Source organism: Stegodyphus dumicola, chromosome 4 (genome assembly GCF_044657685.1).
Source record: "Stegodyphus dumicola isolate Sdum_Otavi_A_Nest chromosome 4, ASM4465768v1".
In the NCBI taxonomy this organism is placed as follows: Eukaryota; Metazoa; Arthropoda; class Arachnida; order Araneae; family Eresidae; genus Stegodyphus; species Stegodyphus dumicola.
The window spans coordinates 179,449,885-179,470,422 of record NC_140771.1 but is presented as its reverse complement, the minus strand read 5'-3'; the positions used below and the strand labels follow the sequence as shown (position 1 = coordinate 179,470,422).

Genomic DNA, 20,538 nt, shown 5'->3' with positions numbered 1-20,538 from the left:
AAAAGTCAAAGTACAATGTTTATCCAAAATACCAAACAGCACAAGGGGGCAAAGTACGAAACAGCAGGAATATCTCGACAATACGGACTGATAGCAAAAAAATTAAGATGGATCACATAAATGGTGCTTTACATACCTACACACATTAAGATTGCGACTCAGAATTTCTAAAGCATACATTTTACGTTAGAAAAATATTAATTTAGAAGCATTACTTTCAAATATGAATTTTAAAAATGCTAAAATTCGAAATTTCCTATTTAATAAAATTTGCTTTTATGCGATCTTTAACCCAATTCCCCCCTGTGAAATTTTTGAAGTCATTTAATTCTGATAATACATTTTTAGGAAAGAATTCTGTATATTTTCGACAGTATTCTTTACTAAAGTCTTCACTTCTTTGTAAAAGTGTAAGGAATTTTTCCTTTCTTATCGCGTCCTTTTCGATAGAAAACTGAAAGTCTGTGTTGGTAGCTGTCTTGGTCTGTCGGAAGATCAGGTGTTCGAATACCGGCAGTAGCATTGCTTATTTTTTCTATTTCCTTCTCCGAAAAATCTACATAAGAATCTCGCAAATCTTTTAATTTGTACAAGGTGTCAGATGACCAAAATTTTGGTTGACTGAAAGCTTACCTTGTTTTAATTTCTCAAACTGGAAACGTGAGTGAACGATTACCCTCTTAAGAGTTACTTATCTGTGTAAGTCTTTATAAAATATTCATTGCACTTATTTATTGTAATTTCAGACTTCCCAGCCTTTCTACAGTTTATGATTTTTAGTTGTTTTAATGGCTCACAGCGTCGTGAATAGCTATATACTACTTTGATAATGAGATATCATTCAATTGTTTCAATTAACATCATTAATTTAATAATTACTTAACTTATTTTCTTGTTTGGGAACTAATATTCATTATACATTGATTATATATATATAGCATTTTAGCTATTGTTATAATTTACGAATTTTACTAAAAATGAGGCACAAGATTGATATGCAGGACACAAACCGGTTTTGCCTCTATGTCGGTGTCTGTCGCACGTAGATAAAAACAATAATTTCATCAAATTTCTGTCCTCCTAATTCGTGTACAAATGTGAATTAAAAACCTTGTCAACACTAAGGCAACATCGGTTATTCATACCAAGCATCAGTTCTAAGCTGGTGTAGAAGCAATGAAGTGTCGATTCTACACAAAGGCAATCATATGCCAAACTAAAGCTGCATTTTGCCCATTTTTAAAGTTAGCGTATTTTGCTTAATTCTATTTACTTATAAATTTCTTGAATCTATTAAAAATTGATTTTAACCGAATTTCGAGATCAAATTATTTTATCATTTCCTGTGCTCATCCTTTGCTTGGATTAGAGTGAAAATTTACATCTTGTACAATGACATTTTCTTGCGTGATTCATATTTTCCTTTATAAGCGTGTATCATATTATTGAGATAACAGGATGGGGTTAATATGCATGTTTTAGAATCCTGTACATTTCTGGAAGAATAATTTTGCCCATCATCTTGGATTTAATATACGAAAATGTTTCGAAAGCATCGAAATCTCATCATAAAAAATCGTCGTTTCTCACCTATAGTCAATTTGTTGCTGTTGTGTAAAAATCTCTTCAGTTCTTAACACACGGGGAATTTTCCATAACACCAACAGTTTTTATACAGTTCTGCTACGATTCTCATAATGAAGAAAACACTTCCTTGAACATCCTCATAGAGGTTTTAAGCAAAAATCACAAATTTTCTTTAAGATATCCAGTGACAATGTTGAATTCAACGGTTAACAAAACATGAGAGAAACAGCGGTTATTGGAAGCTTTAAAGTATTTTACCAAAAATACTATGAATTAATGTATCGCACTCCTCTGTTATAGTAAAAATCATGTAAAAATTTAATCATTAATTTTGATAATATTATAACTCCTAATTTAGCAACTATATTAAATTTCTGTTTTTTATTACAGTATTACCCCTCTTAAGCATGTATACTCCATCGTTTAGGAAAAATTGCCTTGACGAAGACCTTTAACTATAAATCACAATCGTAAAACAAAGGATGATTGTTTTACATTGCTTATAAAGCCGTTGTTCACAAAGAACTCTAGAATGCAATAAAAAAGTTCGCTCTTGGTTTATTACTTTTCTCTACAGTTCCTGTAAGTGTTATGTAAACGTGGTCGAGGAGACCCTATGCTTGCCGCACGCACTTGTCGAACGCGCGGCACGCTTCAAGAAGTGCCCCGGAGTGCACACAAAAGGAGCAAAAGAGCGCAGCGAGCTCATAAAGGAAAGCACACACACACAGGCATTCTTCAATGAAAGTTCAAAAGACGGCCTTTATGCGCAAACAGTGTAAACAGCTCGTTTTAATGCTTTTCTCCGACAAGGTAGTACAAGAGCTCTTATAATGGACGATTTTACAAAAAATCAACGGGAGGACGACCGTTTGCTTTTACCAGGGGCTGTCTACAAAATTATTTCCTTTTATTTAATTTTTTTTTCTCCTTTCCCTTAAAATCAGTCATCGTAATTAAATTCTGTTTGATTTTAAACTGGTCGGACAGAATGAAGTTTCAAAAGAAAATTTTGGTAGAAAAGCTGAAAAAGTATTGTCATGATAAAATGAAAACTGATAAAAAAATTTTTTAAAGTCAGTGCGGATTAAGATAGTTTTGGCGATTTTCTTTTTTAAAAAAAGGGAAAATATTTAGAAGAGTAACTTTAGAAGAGTATTCTTCCAAAAAAATAAGATTCTTAATTGATTTTTTTCTTGGATCGTCTGCAGGGATTGGGGCCATTAACCGTGTATGGTAATTCTGATCTGGGTCTGAGTGCCCTTTCTGCCTGGTGAGTTGGGTCTTTCATGTTACAGTGAAACTTCCCGGAACAAATATGCCAACAAAATTTGGTCTTCTGTAAATATCAAGCCTTAGGGAATATGACTATCTGTGATGTGCATTTCCAATGCTCACTACAATTATTACTGCTAAGCGAAGTTCAGCTATTAATATTACCGTTTCAAAATGTAAATATAATAATGATAATGCTGATTATGGGGAAAATCATTTAGTGCCGATTCATCTTTTCCCATATTCATCCGCTGTTAAAAATAATGCCGATTTATCTCCTCTGTTCCGTTTTATCCACTGTCATGCCCTATCGATTTGCTCTTTCTCGTTTCATCCTCCTCTCCAAGCACTTTCTGAGAAGACAAACACCCATTTTCATGAATTAACCGATCTTACGCAATATAGGCCTTAATATTTTAGCTTGGTTTATAAAGTTTATAAATTTTCCTTTCCACAATTTATTTTCTGAATTTCTTTTTTAAATCTTATTTATTTTAAAAATTCCTTTTAATGCACATTCATATATTACATTTCATTCATTATTCATATATTACATTCATATATATACAGCATCTGATTGTAAACAGAATTGTAACTGACGCTAGAGCACTATTCCAAAATTACCTCAGCCTACTAACGGCCGAGCGGTAAAGTCCCTGAACACTGGTAGTTCGGTCCGAGATTCGAATCCCACGAACGGGCTGGCTGCATGGGTGTTTTTGTGGTTTTACCCATGTGTAACGTGTATACGAGCCAGTTTCCCTTAGAAAGTCCTCCACGAAGGCATCTCTCCCCTTAGGCAGATAGCCCTAGTGTGCTTTTGCCATAATTAAATACACCAAAAATACACCAAAATTACCTCACAGCAGCTGACGTATTAATCAGATTCATAACGCTTAATCTATCTCCCAACACGCTATTTTTTGACAAGAGAATAAAACGAGAAATTTTCTGACAGTAGAGACTATTGTTTTTGTTGTCGTATCCATATTACATGGAAGAACGGTTGCCAGAGCTGGAGAGACTTCTAGTTTCACTCCAGGGGTGACCTTGAGTCTCCTACTCCTCTCCCCTTCCACTAATCCACACGAGAGGACTTTAAGAGTGCTCCGATGCCCCACGGACACTAAATATTTACAAATATCCATGTCTCCTCATGGATTCGATCCCGGGCCCTTCGGTACTACAGTAGGTTACCCTAACTGCTATAACCGTCTGAGCGACATAGTAGGGACTACTGAAGAAGAGAATTCGGGATAGCAGCGGATGAATCGACATTATTTTCACCCCAAAACGAATAGGAAAATCACCGGAAAAAAATAATTTCATTTCGCTCGATTTTAGTTTTATACTGAGGTAACTATTTAATTTTTCATGTAATTTATATATTTCTAAATACAGTATTTTATAGAATAATTTGCATCAGTTAATGATCCTTCATCAAAATATTTGCTCTCGATAGTAAAGCTTTGCTTCATAGCTTTATATTCTACATTTCTTCAAAATATGATTGCATTTAAGTTAAGCTTTAGTTTTATTGCTTTAGTTTTACTCTACATTTGTCAAGTAAGAAACGCAATTGGAATGAAAAACAGAAAATGTTTCACTAATCAATCTTTATTGTGCACTATACGAACTCCCTAAAACACATCCAATATTATTTACCGTTGAATAAATTTCGTATCCCCCAAAGGAAAAAATCATGATTCTATTGAATAGTACCAATAAAATTCGTTTCATATTCTTTATTTACAAAATGCGACAGACTTTTTAGGACATATCCTATAAACGAATTGAAAAGTCAGACTGTTTCGCATAGTCTAAGACGGAATTTGCATCCTTAATTAAAATAAGAAATTTCTTAGTCAACTAATTAAAGCTTATGTAAGTACGCTGATGAATTGTGAATTCTTCTAGAATATTTCTGTGAGATGGCATACATGTTCTCTGATAAAAGTCGGTGCATTACATCTCAGTTTTAGATTTATCGATTACATTTACTTTTTTTACTTATCGTCTTTACTTACCATCATCGATTATATATATATATATATATATATATATTACTTGTCCACCATGTTACTATTACTCATTTAAGACTCCTTGTTCGACATGATAGGGAAGTCTGTTGTCATGGCGTTGGATTTTGGTTTCGAATCTCGCAGAACGCAAGGCTGTATACAAAGCGTATAGTGTCTTTGCAGCATGGGAAAACTTGAAATACTACCGAGTCGCAAATATTTTGGAGAGGATGATGACACGGTAAGGGAGTAAGAGACCCTGGAATTCCATTTCCGTATTGTTCTCTTTAGAAACTGGGATAGAGCTGTGAAAGTTCGCGCTGTCTACCAAGAGATAGCCAAGATCCATGCCTTTTCCTCTTGATTCTGACGAATTCGTGGATCTGATTAAATTTTTGGATCAAAAAGTTAGACACAGCACAATAACAAAAATAAAATTATTCTTTTTTAAAAATTAATTAATCATTTTGGAGGTACCCTCGAACACATGGCCCCTCACGATTGCAATTTGCGCAACCATAAATCTGCCTCTGGATACTTCTAGACAAGAAAATCATCAAGTAAAAAATCCTGCTCTTGTTCCTAGGACTAGTATCATATGAGATAAATTTAATTTCTACACTAGGCTATGTAATTTTAGATTGATAACTTTTAACTTATCTTTTTACTTTTTCACATTCAAAACAGAATTTAGAGAACAATTTAGTACTAGAGATACTTACCCTGTGTTTAAATCGTTTTGAACTTATTCTTGTTGAGCTTATGGTGCTGCCATTTTCGTGAAAATTTTTTACAACAAATGATGTCTAATTGCAAATGTCGAATCACTGGTTTAAAAAAAAAATGGGAAAAAATATATTGCAACAAAGAAGAACGCCTAAAGGCCCAACTAGCATCCAGTGAGAAACAAGCAGAAAATTTCAGCACTATTCACGCAATAAAATCCTTCGTCGGGCTTCTAGTCAATAGTATTTGCAATAATGGATCTGAAATGACAGCTAACAACACTGACTAGATGTGAGAGTTAATTAGCTGCTTCAGTCATCACACTAAAGAATATTTGATATTGTAAATACTGTATTGTTATTTTTTCTGCGTCTGATAATTTTTAAGCTCAGTAAACATGACCAAACAGAGAAAAATTACAACATTACAGTTTAAAAACTAATTGATTTAATCTAAAAACTAGTTAAAATATCACTAATTTAAATAAAAATTATGCAGACAAATATAATATATATTTTACAAAATATTCATAACTGATTTATTTAATTTCTTAAAAACTGAAACTGATAGATTTGTTACTAATTATTTTATTTAAAATATCCATTTATTGTGATAAATTTTTATTCTTGGAAATTTCTGATCAATTTCTTCGAAAGTATTTAATTTTTTATCTGCTTTAAAGACAGCGATTCCGAATTCACCGTAGTAAAAATAATAAAAATAGAAGCTTTCAAATCAGCTATAGAAAAGTACGCACTGTTTTAAATGCAAATTATAAAATTTACTTTAATTCATAAAACTATAGAAATTTCTAAAGATTTTATTATACCTTTTTTATTGTGTAAATTCATCCACCGTAAACATTTTAAAATATAGACATTCATTCTGAAATGTTTTAGTTCGGAAAAACTGATTTTAAGCATCTTACTGTTTTATTGCCAAAAGGGAAAATCATTAAATTGAAAAAGAGTCTTCAAAGGCTATTGCAAACTAGAATAATAATTTTGTATTACATGTTTTATCATTATACTTATGTACATATCTAGATTAACTAGAATTTTAATTAATATTGATAGCTTTGTTCTGATAAAAAGAAAGCCTCTTTTTGTCCGAATGTAATTTCTTAGTTAATTCTTGCATTTGTTTTCCTCAGATCTGATTAGCAGCTGCCTATCTTCTTTGAATGGCATTTTCGTAAGATTTCAGATTAATCTTTTTAAGATAAAACGTTTCTGAGGTGTACAAGTACTACTTGCCATGAGGCGTACAAGTAGTTCTTAAGATAAGAAACTTCTGCCCACTTAAAAGAAACTTCCCACTTTTTCTCCCAGTTTTTTTCCAGAGTGAAAGATGTGTTGACTGCTTTCTAAAAACATCTGCACATTAACAACAAGTCTGGAGGCCGCCCAGGCTTAGCGGAGCAGAACTTAACTTTCCCAGGAACTAACATTGAAATCAGAAATAAGACGAATCCAAACTGTTTTCGAATCTAAATCCTAAAAAATTCTTGAATCGCTCTAATCTTTCGAATTTCGAATTTACCATAACCTCCGGTTTCGGTTTAATAAATTATGGTAAAGCACAATAAGGCTATCTGCCTAAGAGGAATCATGCCTTCATGGAATACTTTTTAAGGGTAACTAGCTGGTATGCACTTTTCAGATGGCAAAAACCACAACCAATACAGCCAGCCCGCTCGCCTGGAATTTAACCCTGGTAGGAGATACCACTGTTCAGAGATTTTACCCCTCTGCCGCTGGTGGACGCCGAAGTTTTCACATAATAATAATAAAAAGGAAGTAATGAAAGACACTTCTATTTAATATCAAAATTGTTTAAATGAAATAAAATTTGCTTTTAATGAAAAACGAAATTAAGAGCATCTCTATCTAAACATATAATTTCTTTATTTATTACGCAGGTGCAAATAAAATTTGGTAAACGAAATACATAATTAAATTTTTTCATTTTAAAGTTAATTTCCTCAGTTTACTTGAGAAAAACAATTAAATAACTCTTCAAATTTTTACATTGACAGTTTCTTTTTAAATCAAGGCCCACCAGCGGCCGAGCGGTAAAGACGCTGAACACTGGTAGGTCGGTCCGAGGTTCGAATCCCACGGACGGGCTGACTGCATGGGCGTTTTCTTGGTTTTCCCCATGTATAACGTGTACACGAGCCAGTTTCCTTAGAAAGCCCTTCACGAAGGCATCCCTCCCTTTAAACAGATAGCCCTCGTATGCTTTGCTATAATTGAATAATCCCTAATCCCAATCCTTTTTAAATCAAAATAAGAGGGGAGCATTATTTCAGGAGTTAACATAAATTGAAATAAAACGCTAAATTCTCCCTAGAAAATTCAAAATATGAAATTCAGGGCCAAGACTAGATAGGATTTTAGATCTAGCTACAACCAAATTACAATAATTCTTTGTAAAAATGACTTTTATTGGATGTCAATAAAGCTAGTCTAAAATGTTTGAATGATTGGAAAATTTCGAAGGATAGGAAAAGTGGAAAGATTCAAATTTTCGAATCTTTCTCAAGAGTTGATGATTTTGAGGAATACAATATCCCATTCTTAATTAAAATGTGTGAAGTCTTGAAACTTAATTTTTTTAAATTTTTTCAGTAGGAATTTTTCTGAGAAAAATTAAATGAACATAATTATTAAATAAATGTATATCTTACATCTAAAATCACTTTATTTTAAAAACAAATTCTCTTCAACAATATTACCTTTTAATTATCTGTTTCTGATTTAGATCTTTGATTATTTACATGCCGCTTAGGGAGAAGGAGATAGAAACAGTCTTTGAATAGAAATCAGTATTTTATAAATAATTTAATGAAAATTCGATTTCTGCTTTCAAATTTAGCGTTTACATCTTTTAACTCAGCATATTATAGACTGCCACCGTCCACATGATTACCAATCATGAGGTCCACTCTTACATGCAGATCTGTCATTTTAATACAGAATTACATGCTAAAAAGGAAGGAAATTAATTTCGTAGGAACAGGAATGCCCACCTGTCTCGAAGTTGCTGGTAGTGAGTCAAACTAGTTCTGAGCATAACGGAAAAGAAAATTGTAGCCTAGTTGCTTAGGTCACGTAGTTCCAGTTTTCGCTTTTTACCCACGTTAAGATTGAAATACTGTGACATCGAAAGTTTCGGGTCCTTCGCGAAAGATAACGCTTTAAGTAATTTATTCAATCGATTCTTTTTCTTTCAGGCTAACATTCATTTTCTTGAACAAACAAGGCATCATTGACACCACTCAACAGCTCGAGATTTGTTGCCCCATAAGGCTAGCAAATAAATGAAGCTAATTAATATAGCAGACATAAGTTAATTTAAAAAGAAATCAATATAAGAACAGACATTTATTTGGACGTTGTAACATCTATAGCTTAGTAGTTCCATTTCCCTCTCACTCTTAAATTACGTGATGGTTCATTATTCTGCATGTGCAATTACTATCCCTGCTGTTTGGAAAGCCACGAGGCACAAGACATTTTTATTTTTACTCAAAATATTTTATTTAGTTATTTTCAAAAAATGTATGCTATTAAAATCTGTGCGCGTCCGTCTGTTTGTTTGATTTTGGCACTATCTCCTCCGGAACGGCGGGGAATAGAATTTCGAGAGAGATACTCCACCCCCATTCGAATTCCAAAAATTCGTGGGAAGCCATTTTGACTGTTCGTATCTTCATACGATTATCGTTAATTATGGTAAAACACATTAAAGCTATCTGTCTAAGAGAAGCGATGCCTTTGTGAAAGACTTTCTAAGGGTAACCGGCTGGTATGCACGTTCTAGATGGGAAAAACCACTTTATTTAAAAGATTGCTAAATATTTTTATATGAAAATCGTTATTAAAGATTATGTAAAATATTTAATTTTAACAAGAATGTTATGTTCTCTTAAAACATAAAGGACGCAAAATACCAGATTACGTGATTTCGCTGTCAAGTAAATAATACTGAATGATAACATTTTTAAGATGCGACTATATTTAAAAGCCTTTGAAAAATATGAATCTTCTGATAAAGGGTTTCAATGAATTCGGAATACAACGAGTAATTAGTAATTCGGAATACTGGCTAGTAATAATACTACTATTTATGTGTCGGAGTAATTTAGATGTTCTTAATTTTAGTTTATTAGAAAGTAAATCATTAGTCATTTAGTTGAAAGTTGTGAAATTTACGAAATAAGCTGAGATAATAATAATAGTAACAACAGTAATATTTGCAACAGTTGTAGTAGTAGTAAGAATAGTAAATAATAATAATAAATTTGTTATCTGGGAAATCTTCAAATTATAATCTAAGACTTCAAAAAGTTTATACTAAACAAATCATAAACAATTTCAGATGAAGAGGGGAAAAAACTAAAGTACATCATTCTACTATTTTTTAAGAGTTCTTATTTAATGAGTCTAGACTTCTACTCAATATGATGCATTATCTACGTTATCGATTTAATTATTTTTGTACAGTTACACTTCAAATATTTTATTGCGTTCACTTCAAAACATTTTATTACAATTTAAAACAATATAAAAGGAAAATAAGTGTTCAAATAATCAAATTCAAATTAAACTAAATATGTTTGACGTTCAAAAATGCATTAAGCCACAAAACATAATTCATACATTGGCACAAAATATTTTAGGTAAGAAAGGTATCAATTTAATTTTTGAAATATTAATGAAGCAAATAAATATTGGTTCAATGTATCTCAATGAAATGTATATTTCTTTAAGTTGTGCAGCAGTAAAAATCTAGCAAACAGTCAAACAAAACCGACAAACTGAATGTAGGGGGGGGAACATAAGATAAAATAACACTTGGTGTTGTTTTCTGATAAAACTAAATCTTTTCCATCTGATAAAATTTAAAGTGAATATGAAACGGATTTCTCTTTCTAAAATTCTATTTATTTCGATAAAAAAACACACAAACACAAAAATATTACAAGTGTATATTTCCTTTCGAACAAAATTTTTAAAAAGAATTATATAGAGAGACTTGCAGTCTTCTTATTCTTACAAAATTTCACTCTAAACATTACATTTTATTTTAAATATGGATGATAATATAAATACGAGTTCCAAGTTTGCAACTGAGGTAAGACTAAACTAAAATAACAGTAACATAACACTTTGTTGTATTACTTTCGCATGAAACGATATATTATACGTGAAAGAAATTTTTCAGTTGCCTTATGTCAGAAACTTGTGGTACTCGTAGTACAAAATAACAGTGTTAACTCGTTGTTGAGAAGTCCAGATAAAACAACTTTTTAGATGATTGTGATGATGAGAAATATTATTTTGTAATATCGAAAATGAATGAAATTATTGCATTGTCTATTGACTTCATCGTTTCTTATGAAGTACAGGATTTTACTAGTAAAAACAATTTTTCAGTGTTAAAATTGACTTAATAATGATAAGTGTTAAATCAAACATTTCAAGAGACGTTTCTCATCAGATGAATCACAATGGATTTGTGAAAGTTACATCACTATCGCGAAGTTGCTACGCCTCGCTGAGTTTCAAAGATACACAACTCCCCATATACACTTCTCTTGATTCGTTTTTATATCCAATTATACGCACATATCGAAACATTATTTACGGCTTTAATTGGCAGCCGCTCCTATTTCCACATTTCAAACTACCGATCGCCATTTTCTTTACTGGAATTGGTCTGAGCCTTCGGTCACAGTGAACGCTCGATTAATTTGATTAGCTAATGGATTCGACTTTTTTTATCTTTTTTTTACACTGATGTTTTTCAGCGGTATATGACAAGTACCTCATCATGCATAACCCTCTGGGCAAACCTTTTCATCATTAGTAACATAAACGAAAGTAAAAAATGAAACAACTATGATTTCCAGAAGAGGCGGAAAGTAGACAAACACAAGCCATTTCTCTCCTTTTTTAAATTAGTATAATTTTTTTTTTACCAGCGAATTTACTCGACTACTTACGGCTTTTTGAAACGAGGCGAAGCAGCATTAATTTCATAATTTCATTTTTCATTTGCATACTGACACTTAAATGATCCCGATGTCAAAGTGATCGTGTTGAAGTAAGACGCGTGTTTATAGCTCATTGGTCCGAACAAGTGGGGAGATAGAGGGAAAAAAAGAAAGGCAGGAGAAAACTGAAAGTGGACCAAGGTGAAGAGAAGAATTTGTTTTAATTGGAATACTTTCTATTTTTTATAATGCGGTTAGTCCTTTTTCGGAGGTGGAATTTGTTTTGTTATGACATGATAATCTTATTTTGTTTTCTTCATTTATTGCCGGAAAATTGTATTTCCCCAAGGGCTCGTTATCTAGCTTTTGTTCATTTGCCGAAACTGCCATACCAATATCATTAAAATGCAGAATTTAATTCCATGAAATACGAAAGAGCATTTTTTTTTCTTTTGATTTTTATTCTAAGGTATCAAATAAGTAAGAAACTTTTTTTTAACAAACCATTGTTTCCACATATTCCTTCAAGGGCAATTCTAATAGGATTGTAAATTTTAACAAAGGGTAACAGGTGTAAAATTTTGTAATTGTCAATAAATCAGAGGAAAAAATGTATGCATCAACTGAGATATTTAAACAAAACGTTACAAAAAAGATAATGTAATAAATTTAGTTCATATAAATTAAGGAAACAAAACTAAGTATGTTTTTGAAGGTTGAAAAACCAATGATTTTGTGGCAGTTCTTGAAAATTTTTCCTCGGTGAATAATAATACGCAGATAATTCCTAACAATATATAAAATACACTTCATAGTAAAATTCTCTTCCCTACTTGAGTAGTAAATTAATTACACATATGGAGGCAAATTATAAAGCAGAATAACAAGTTTTAAAATTTCATCGTAGCGATTTTTCCCTAAATTCAGCAGTGGCCGGCCTCTGGTATTTTGCAGTTTTCGAAGTAAACTGTAATTCCAATCGGTACTCCAAATAAAATAAATAATAGTATTTTAAATTTCTTACTTAAATATTTGTCATTAATTTTACGTACATTTTTTTTTACTTATTGCCATACATTTATTCACGTTCAGTATTAATTATTTATGAATTTCTTAAATTTTACTTTTCCTTTTTCTTGATGATCTTCCATAGAGCTTCGGCACTTCTAATTTTAGAAATTAGCTCTGCCTGAGGACTGAAATAAAATTCGCATAGAGATGTTAAATTTTAACTAGCCCTGAAAGCATAATATTTGTCAAGAGATGTCATGAAAAATAACAATGTAATTTTACAGCTTCTATTAGCAAGATAACTGTAAAAATCCATATTTGTCGTAACGGTAACAAACTAAGCATATGAAAGAGACTTAGTAAGAATCTTTTATGCCTTAAGTTATTTCTCTATTTCACTGCATCACTTTCACTTAAGTACCGTAGTACTAATACTTGAGTTTTAAAAATAATAAATCGTAAAATTTCTCTTCTCTTCTAAATATTTGCTACAACATTTATATCCATATTAAAAAACTCCATAAATTGCATGCAATATAAATTCATTAATCTCATTAAAATAGCTTGATTTGTTGTTTTATTGAATAATTTTTTTGCAGATGTGGCAAGACATTGAGAGCGTTCTTTTGGGAGACATACACCCCGCAGAACACCAGATGAAAGTTCCCGTTGGTTCTGGAGTATCGAGAGTCCTGCACTTGAATCAACCAACTCCTCCCGCAGATATCCAAAAGAGATTCGTGGCTCCATCTCTCAATAGCCACGACACCACGCAGGACACTGCATCGCCCAGCAGGTACGAGGACATAGGTGCTTACATGGACTTTGTTTTGAGTGGTTCCTCCAGCGGAAATACTCATTCAACCGTGACTTACCCAGACGATGTAAACTTTGATGACCGCTTAAAGCAACAGGAAGGTTGCAACAACAACAGTAGCGGCGGCAATGGTGCCATGGATGTCACAGAGGACATGATATCGCCGCTGCTTCCAGTAGATCACGGGAAGGATAGGTTCGCGCAGATTAACAATTGTGTTCCCCCACAACAACAAGCAAATTCTCAAGTTTCTCCTTATGCCACTACACTGACCCAAAATATGTGGGTGACATATAACGCCAACGCGAACGCTGTTATTGCGAGTCAAATGTCTCCCCCCGCGTCCCCAGAACGGACAGGTCAGCAACTAGCCATGAAAGCCGCCAGTGGTTTGCTGGTGGATGGCTTCGTCTCACCTCACTTAATGAACCATGCTCAGTCGCAGTTCGGACCCACGGTGGTATCTCTGTCGTCCTCGCATCCTGGTCAGCTTCAGCAGCAACAGCAGCCCCCGCCTCATTTGAGAATGGTTACACCTCCCTCCTCGCCACACCTAGCAGAATTACTCAACAATAACCGTGCCACCACAGCCGTTACAACTAGCTTCACGGCGACTCATCAGACTGTTTTTGCCAACATGCCTGAAATTCCGGAGCAGCAGCAAACTCCCTCCGGAAGTATTATCGGCAAACCGAAAAGAGGTAGGAGAAGTTTCGGGAGGAAAAAGATTACGACGCACACATGTTCGCATCCCGGATGTTCCAAAACCTACACTAAGAGTTCTCACCTGAAGGCCCACTTGAGGACCCATACTGGAGAGAAGCCCTACCAGTGTAACTGGAAGGGTTGTGGTTGGAAATTTGCGCGATCAGATGAACTCACTCGTCATTACAGAAAACATACAGGCGACAGGCCTTTTCAGTGCAGACTCTGTGAGAGAGCGTTTTCCAGGTCGGATCATCTTTCCCTACACATGAAGAGGCATACAGCAGTCTAATTTGAAAACAGATCTGTTACATTGTTGTACACCACGTTCGCAGAACTTGCCAATGTTCAACTGAAATAGTTTAGATATTTGGGAAAGCCAAAGCTAAGGAACACATAACAGTCCTCAATTTATATTTCCATAAACTGCACTGATAAAAGCAACAAACATTAAGTATTTTTAATGTACCTTTCAATTTGATTTCAAATGCTTTGTAAGAAGAAGTGTTCTTAAAGAGTTCCCTCCTCATTATATTAAAACCTTTAAATATAAGTTTCATTAATAGTAAATCAGAATAATAAAACGTTTCAACTATAAAAAGATTAAGTTAAAAATACACTAATTACTGCCTGAGAGTTCCTCTTATGTTAAAAATTAGTGTTTCTAACATGTTATTTACATTAAGGTTATGAATAACTCGTTTCATATATATGTGAATAAAACAGTTTTCTGAAAGTTAGAATATTTTTAACATCCTGTAAATTTAAGTTCACTTTCATAAAATGTTACTTATTATTAACGGATTGTTTTTCCTTGCATTTCTGTGAAAACAAAGACAGTTAATGAAGATAAAAATAAACTTAGCGGTTCTATCCAAGCATTATAGGGTTAAACTTTTAAATTAATATGTCGTATAGGACAATCTGTTTTAAATTTTATGCAACTTTGCAAAACATGCGTCTCTGGCGGAAGCTGAATTAATCAAGTAACTTTGAAATAAAATGCTATTTAAATTTAATCAGTATTATAATTCATAAATTAAAAAATCAGCACATTTCAACAAAAGCATTCAAGAGCTTACTAACATTAAAATTATATGTTTGATGAAATATTTAATATCTTCAATTAACAATCAGACATTGATTTACAAAAAAAAAATCATGCGTTTGATCATGAACATATAAAGATTTACTAAAATATTTTATTAGAATATGTAATACAATTTAAAAATTTTATTAAAATCATAAAATTTTTAATCTTTGAAAATCGTGGGTCTAAAATGTATTGACATAACACATTTCCTTCACATACCAAAGTGTGAGATTCGTAAGAAATATGAGTAAGATGAAAATATTCTTTGAACAGGCAGAATAAATAGTATATTCAACAAATATCAGTAATGCTTCACTTTAAAACTGTGATAAAATTAGTACCCTCAATAGGCTATATTTGTCAAACACGCTGTTAGCAAGATGCTAGCTTATTTTTCAGTAAGAGTTTTTTTTAATTTCATTTTGAGCTAGTATACCGTTAAAGGTACACTAATAAAATATCAGTATTGCCTTACGTGTAATAAAAAATTATAAAAATCACAATACATAAAATATCTGAATTAAATTAGTCAATAAAATATTAACAGCAATACAAATTTTCTGTCATGATTTATCAGATTTTTGTATTTGGGTCTTTCAAAAGAATCTTTGCATACGTACCAGTGTAAGAGATTTCAGTTTCCTTCATTACTAATTAACAAATAAAAAAGTGAAGCCAATTATGTAAGCGAAACAATGTTCAAAATTTATTAATTTTTTGTAAGTTTTATTTTTAAATTAATGTGAAACAAATCCGTCATCTAGTCGCGCCTTATCTGCATTCCTACAGTGAATACTATATAGAGATTAATGATTTATAAAGGAACATTAATATAATGCTTTAAATGTTATATACATATATATATAAATATATTACTTATGAAATAGATGTTTTACTTTCATTATTATTTTTTTTTGTACATTGTTAGAGTTTAATGTATTTTTTAAAGATTTTTATGACTTATATAGCAATTTATTTATCTTTTGTAAAAACTAATATAGTGTGTTGATTTTAACGTTATTTTGTACAAGTGTCTGCGTATTTTGTATTTCATGTGAATTATGGTGCTTTCTTGGACTATGAGTGCACGAATAAATGTGCTTTCTATTTAATTCATTTGGAGATAATAAGTGTTGTTTACGACAAAGCTTACTGAGTCTAGTTTTTGGAAACTTTAAGTAACTGTTCTTCATCCTCCAAAACTTTTATTATTTTACTCATAGTTGTTATAAGCAATATATGGAATTTCTTCTAGCTTTCGACATATTCAATTCAGTTCGGAAAAACTTCCTAGTTATTCAACTATGAGTTATTGGTTGAAGAAGAATGGTGCAGAAAATGAATAAACAATCTAAACTAGAATAAATATGTACGAAAATATGAAAACTTTCAAAGAGATATTTTTCAGATATCTGTATGAATTGGAATTCTGCTGTAAATGTAGTTAAAGAAACGAAAAAGAACTTCTTCCTTTTATTGACTGTATTTGGAAGTTGTCGAAATAATAACGACAGTTATTAACCAATTGATTCTTCGCTCATTCTAGCTCGTCTGCAACTGAAATTTTGCCATTTATCACAATTTTAAAAAATGTAAAAGAAGGGTAAAGAAGAAGCAATTGTTTTAGCAAGAGCCAGCCTCCAGCCTTCTACACTTAAAAATATTAACTTATAATAGAATATTTTAATAATAATTAAATCTTTCAGAATAAGTGAAAGAGGTTTCTGATAAAAGTGCATACAAAACTAATTTTAATAAATAAAAATCAGTTTCAATATTTTGACATAATCAGATTTTTTTTTCTTTTAAGGATTCTCATTTACGTTACATGGCTAAGTATATCTTCTCCCAGTATTAAAAATAATTCATTAACATCAATTAATAGAGAGAAATATGATGCACTCGTTATATTAATCAGTTTTACTGATAAGGACTTTCTTTGCACTATTCTACCTTTTATCAATATTTTTAAATATACTTAAGTTAAATGTTAAACAGTTCGACTTTGAGGAGAGAAGAGACAGCAAGTCCAATCACTAATAAAACACGGTGGTTAAATTACATTAAAAGAAAACCTACTTGATACATTTAAATGCATATAAAATTAATCGCAAAATTTCTTTGTAAAAGCATAATTAAAAATATGTAATAACTTATCAGAAGATAACACTTTTCCGGAAATGAAGACATTACGGTAATTAATTTTTTGAGCCTAATATTAAGGATAAAATGTATTACGCTTTCATCAGAGAAGATCCTATTAAAGAGCCCGCTATATACTCTAATTAAGTTTAACAAATAAATTCTGTATCTATAGAAAAATTAAAAGTGAGACAAAATTTAGACTTATAATATTCTACTAATTTCAATTTCTCTTTAATTTCGACTGAAATTGATGACTAAAAATAATAACGATGTAATCCTAAAATACTTTTTAAGATGCATTTGAATGTAACTTAAATAAGAACAAAAAGGTAATCACTTTTATTTTTTCCTTTTGGTAGTACGTATTTAAAAAAACAAAACTAAGAGAATTATTGTAGTATTAATATTATCAAAGAGTATAAGATGGAGAAGTGGGTTGAAAAACATAATTTCATCGATTTCAAGAGCGAAGTTGCAACAAAAAAATTGAATCGATTTCGCTTCCATTTCGTTGTTCTAAAACAATGCGAAGAAATCATTTTGTGTTGATAACTTACGTCATATTTTAAATTCATTAAATAAAAAATACATCAAAATTACATTTTCGTTACCATATGCTTACAATTTCTACTCAACAATGTACCAACACATGAAACGTAATTTGGAAAACATAATTTAAAATTATCACTAATTTATTTCATCAGCTCTTGTACAACATAGTCTTAAATATATATTTCACTGTCAGTTTGAATAACGCATGGGCTACCGCCGGCGTGAAAACTTTTTCAATCCGATTATCGGTCTTTTGCGCAACATTGCACTGGAAGAGTTCAAATAAAAACAGGAATGTTCATGCTTCGTTCTTGTAAAGTGTTCAATGTAATCATGTAGTTGTAATCAACATGTGTGAACAGAATGTCATAACAATAATATACAGCGATTCAGCATTAGCGTTTTCAATAATGAACATATTATTCATTCGAGACTTAAAAGATTTGGAGCTTGATGTCTTTCTCTCTCTCTCTCTCACTCTCAGTCTACATTGTGTGATTGGTGTTAAGTCTTTTAAAGAAGATCAGCTGAAGGTTAAAAAAGAACCTTTTGCTTGTCGGCCAAGAATCTCAACTAACGAAGGCAAGCTGACTGTCATTGCTACAATGATTCGAGTCAACCAAAGAATCACTGGCAGAAAAATCGCTAAGAGCTTACAATAAGTCTTGGTAATGAGGAAGCATTAGTTAAAAATTGAGTTAAATTTAGCAAGATGAGAGCGAAATGGGTTCCGGTTTTTTATGTCTGGAAACCAAGAATATCCTTTGCAGTCGCCCAACTTCTGAAGCATTCTGAAAAGGATTACTCTATAGTAGACTCTAAACTTGTATCTATCCTTTTGATGTGATAAAACACGCTTATATTACTTCATTCCAAAGTCAAAGCGATCAAAAATGCAATGGCAAACAAATTCAAATCTAAGGAATAGATTATTGACGCCGTGCAAGAATATGCCAACCTAACAGTCAAAAAACTTATTCTTTTGGAATTAAGAAACTTTCTTAGTGTTGGATTAAAAACGTTTTCTTGCAGTGACAGCTGTTGCAGTACTAGTATTGCAGTGACAGATGGTTTGCTTGGAAAAATAGTAAACAAGTTATTTCATTCTATTTTAAAACATATTTTATCTTATAAATTCTTGTTTATATTTGAAAGGTCATTTGTAAATTATGAAGTTATTTTAAATGTGACTAAAATGTATTTTAAACTTTTATGTTTTATTAATTTTATTTTACATTAATTAACTGTTCTCTTAATTAGTAATTAAATTCGCATTACAATCTTAATTTTTAATCTATAATATTTTGGATACTTTGCGTTCTCTGAGTATTGTAAGCAGTTTAGTGTTTCACTTGACGAAACTATAAAAATCTTTTACCTGAACGATCTAAAATTACCCATGCCTAATATTAGTTGTAAATTTAACATCAAACATTTCAAGTTTTCTTACGTAGATGATAAGGAAATTCGAAGCAATTACTTTTTGCCCTAAATTTTAGTCTTAAACAAATATCAGTTGATTCCCGTGAAACACCTATTTCTCTCTCAGTCTTATCGTTACATTACTCGGCTCTCTATTGTTTCTTTTTAGTGATACTTTACCCTGCTTTTACATTTTTTTGTGAAAAGTCTCTTGTCATAATGTGTGCTGTTGAAAATTTCACCGATGTTGCATTTTAAAGAGCAGATTAATAGTATTATGTGAACAAAATCGATTTAAGCGAATTGTAAATGGACTCAATTAGGTTATCTACTAGAGAACTTATCTGTGTGTATTTTTTGTGAATTGTTGAAGAAAAGCAACTCCTGCTACATATGTATATTGAAAGTGTTGCCACTGCAAAGAGAAACTTTGCTTTGGTTTTGTAAATAATACAGTTATTGTGTTTTAAATTGATATAAGCTATTATCATCCAATTAATGTACGTAAATGTGTGGATAAATAAGCAAATGTGCGAGAAAAGTGTTCAACGGCCTTCGCAGCGCTTTATGTGTTCTCCAACTGTAGACAAAGATGTTATCTATAAATTATAAGTTCGGAACATATTATTGTGTCAGTGTCGTTCCTTTACTTCTTCACAAGCATTTTCAAAGACGTAAGATATGTTTACACAGAAGAGAATTGAGGAAACGTTGAATGTTTATTTCATTGCAATGAATAATGAAAAACTTATATATATATATATATTACAGAACCTTCTTTTTTTTAATAGCACAAATATTTACAACAAAGTGCATTATAAAATGTTCTGAGATTTGATTGCATCTTATTATAGAGAATTAAAGGTAAGAATGCTTTGCATGTTTATTTAGAAAACAAAATTCTTAATTATTTTGAAAATTTTAAACTATTTTGTATTAAATATTCAACAAAGAACAATTTAAAGCTTAACTCTTAAAAATGCAATATATTTGCTCATTTTATTATATTTTTACATTTGAATCATGTTAAATATTGAAACTTACTAAATTGCAATGCATTTTAATAGCAGGTGTATTATAAAAATATGTTCCACAATATTCTTCAGATAATCGTAAATAAGAAAAAGAAATCGCTTACGAAACTAAGCAGAGCATTAAGCAACGCTCAAAATCAAAGAAA

The 20,538-nt window shown here is 31.6% G+C and overlaps 1 protein-coding gene across 1 annotated transcript in view; it reads left to right on the top strand.

Annotated features, from left to right (window-relative positions):
* Positions 1-19,982, top strand: part of LOC118184804 (uncharacterized) — a 119,447-nt gene extending 99,465 nt beyond the window's left edge. The window contains exon 2 of the mRNA XM_085815849.1: positions 13,224-19,982. Coding sequence (XP_085671975.1) covers positions 13,224-14,438 — 1,215 coding nt within the window. The 3' untranslated portion in view covers positions 14,439-19,982. The remainder of the gene's footprint in view (positions 1-13,223) is intronic.
* The last annotated feature ends 556 nt before the right edge of the window (positions 19,983-20,538 follow it).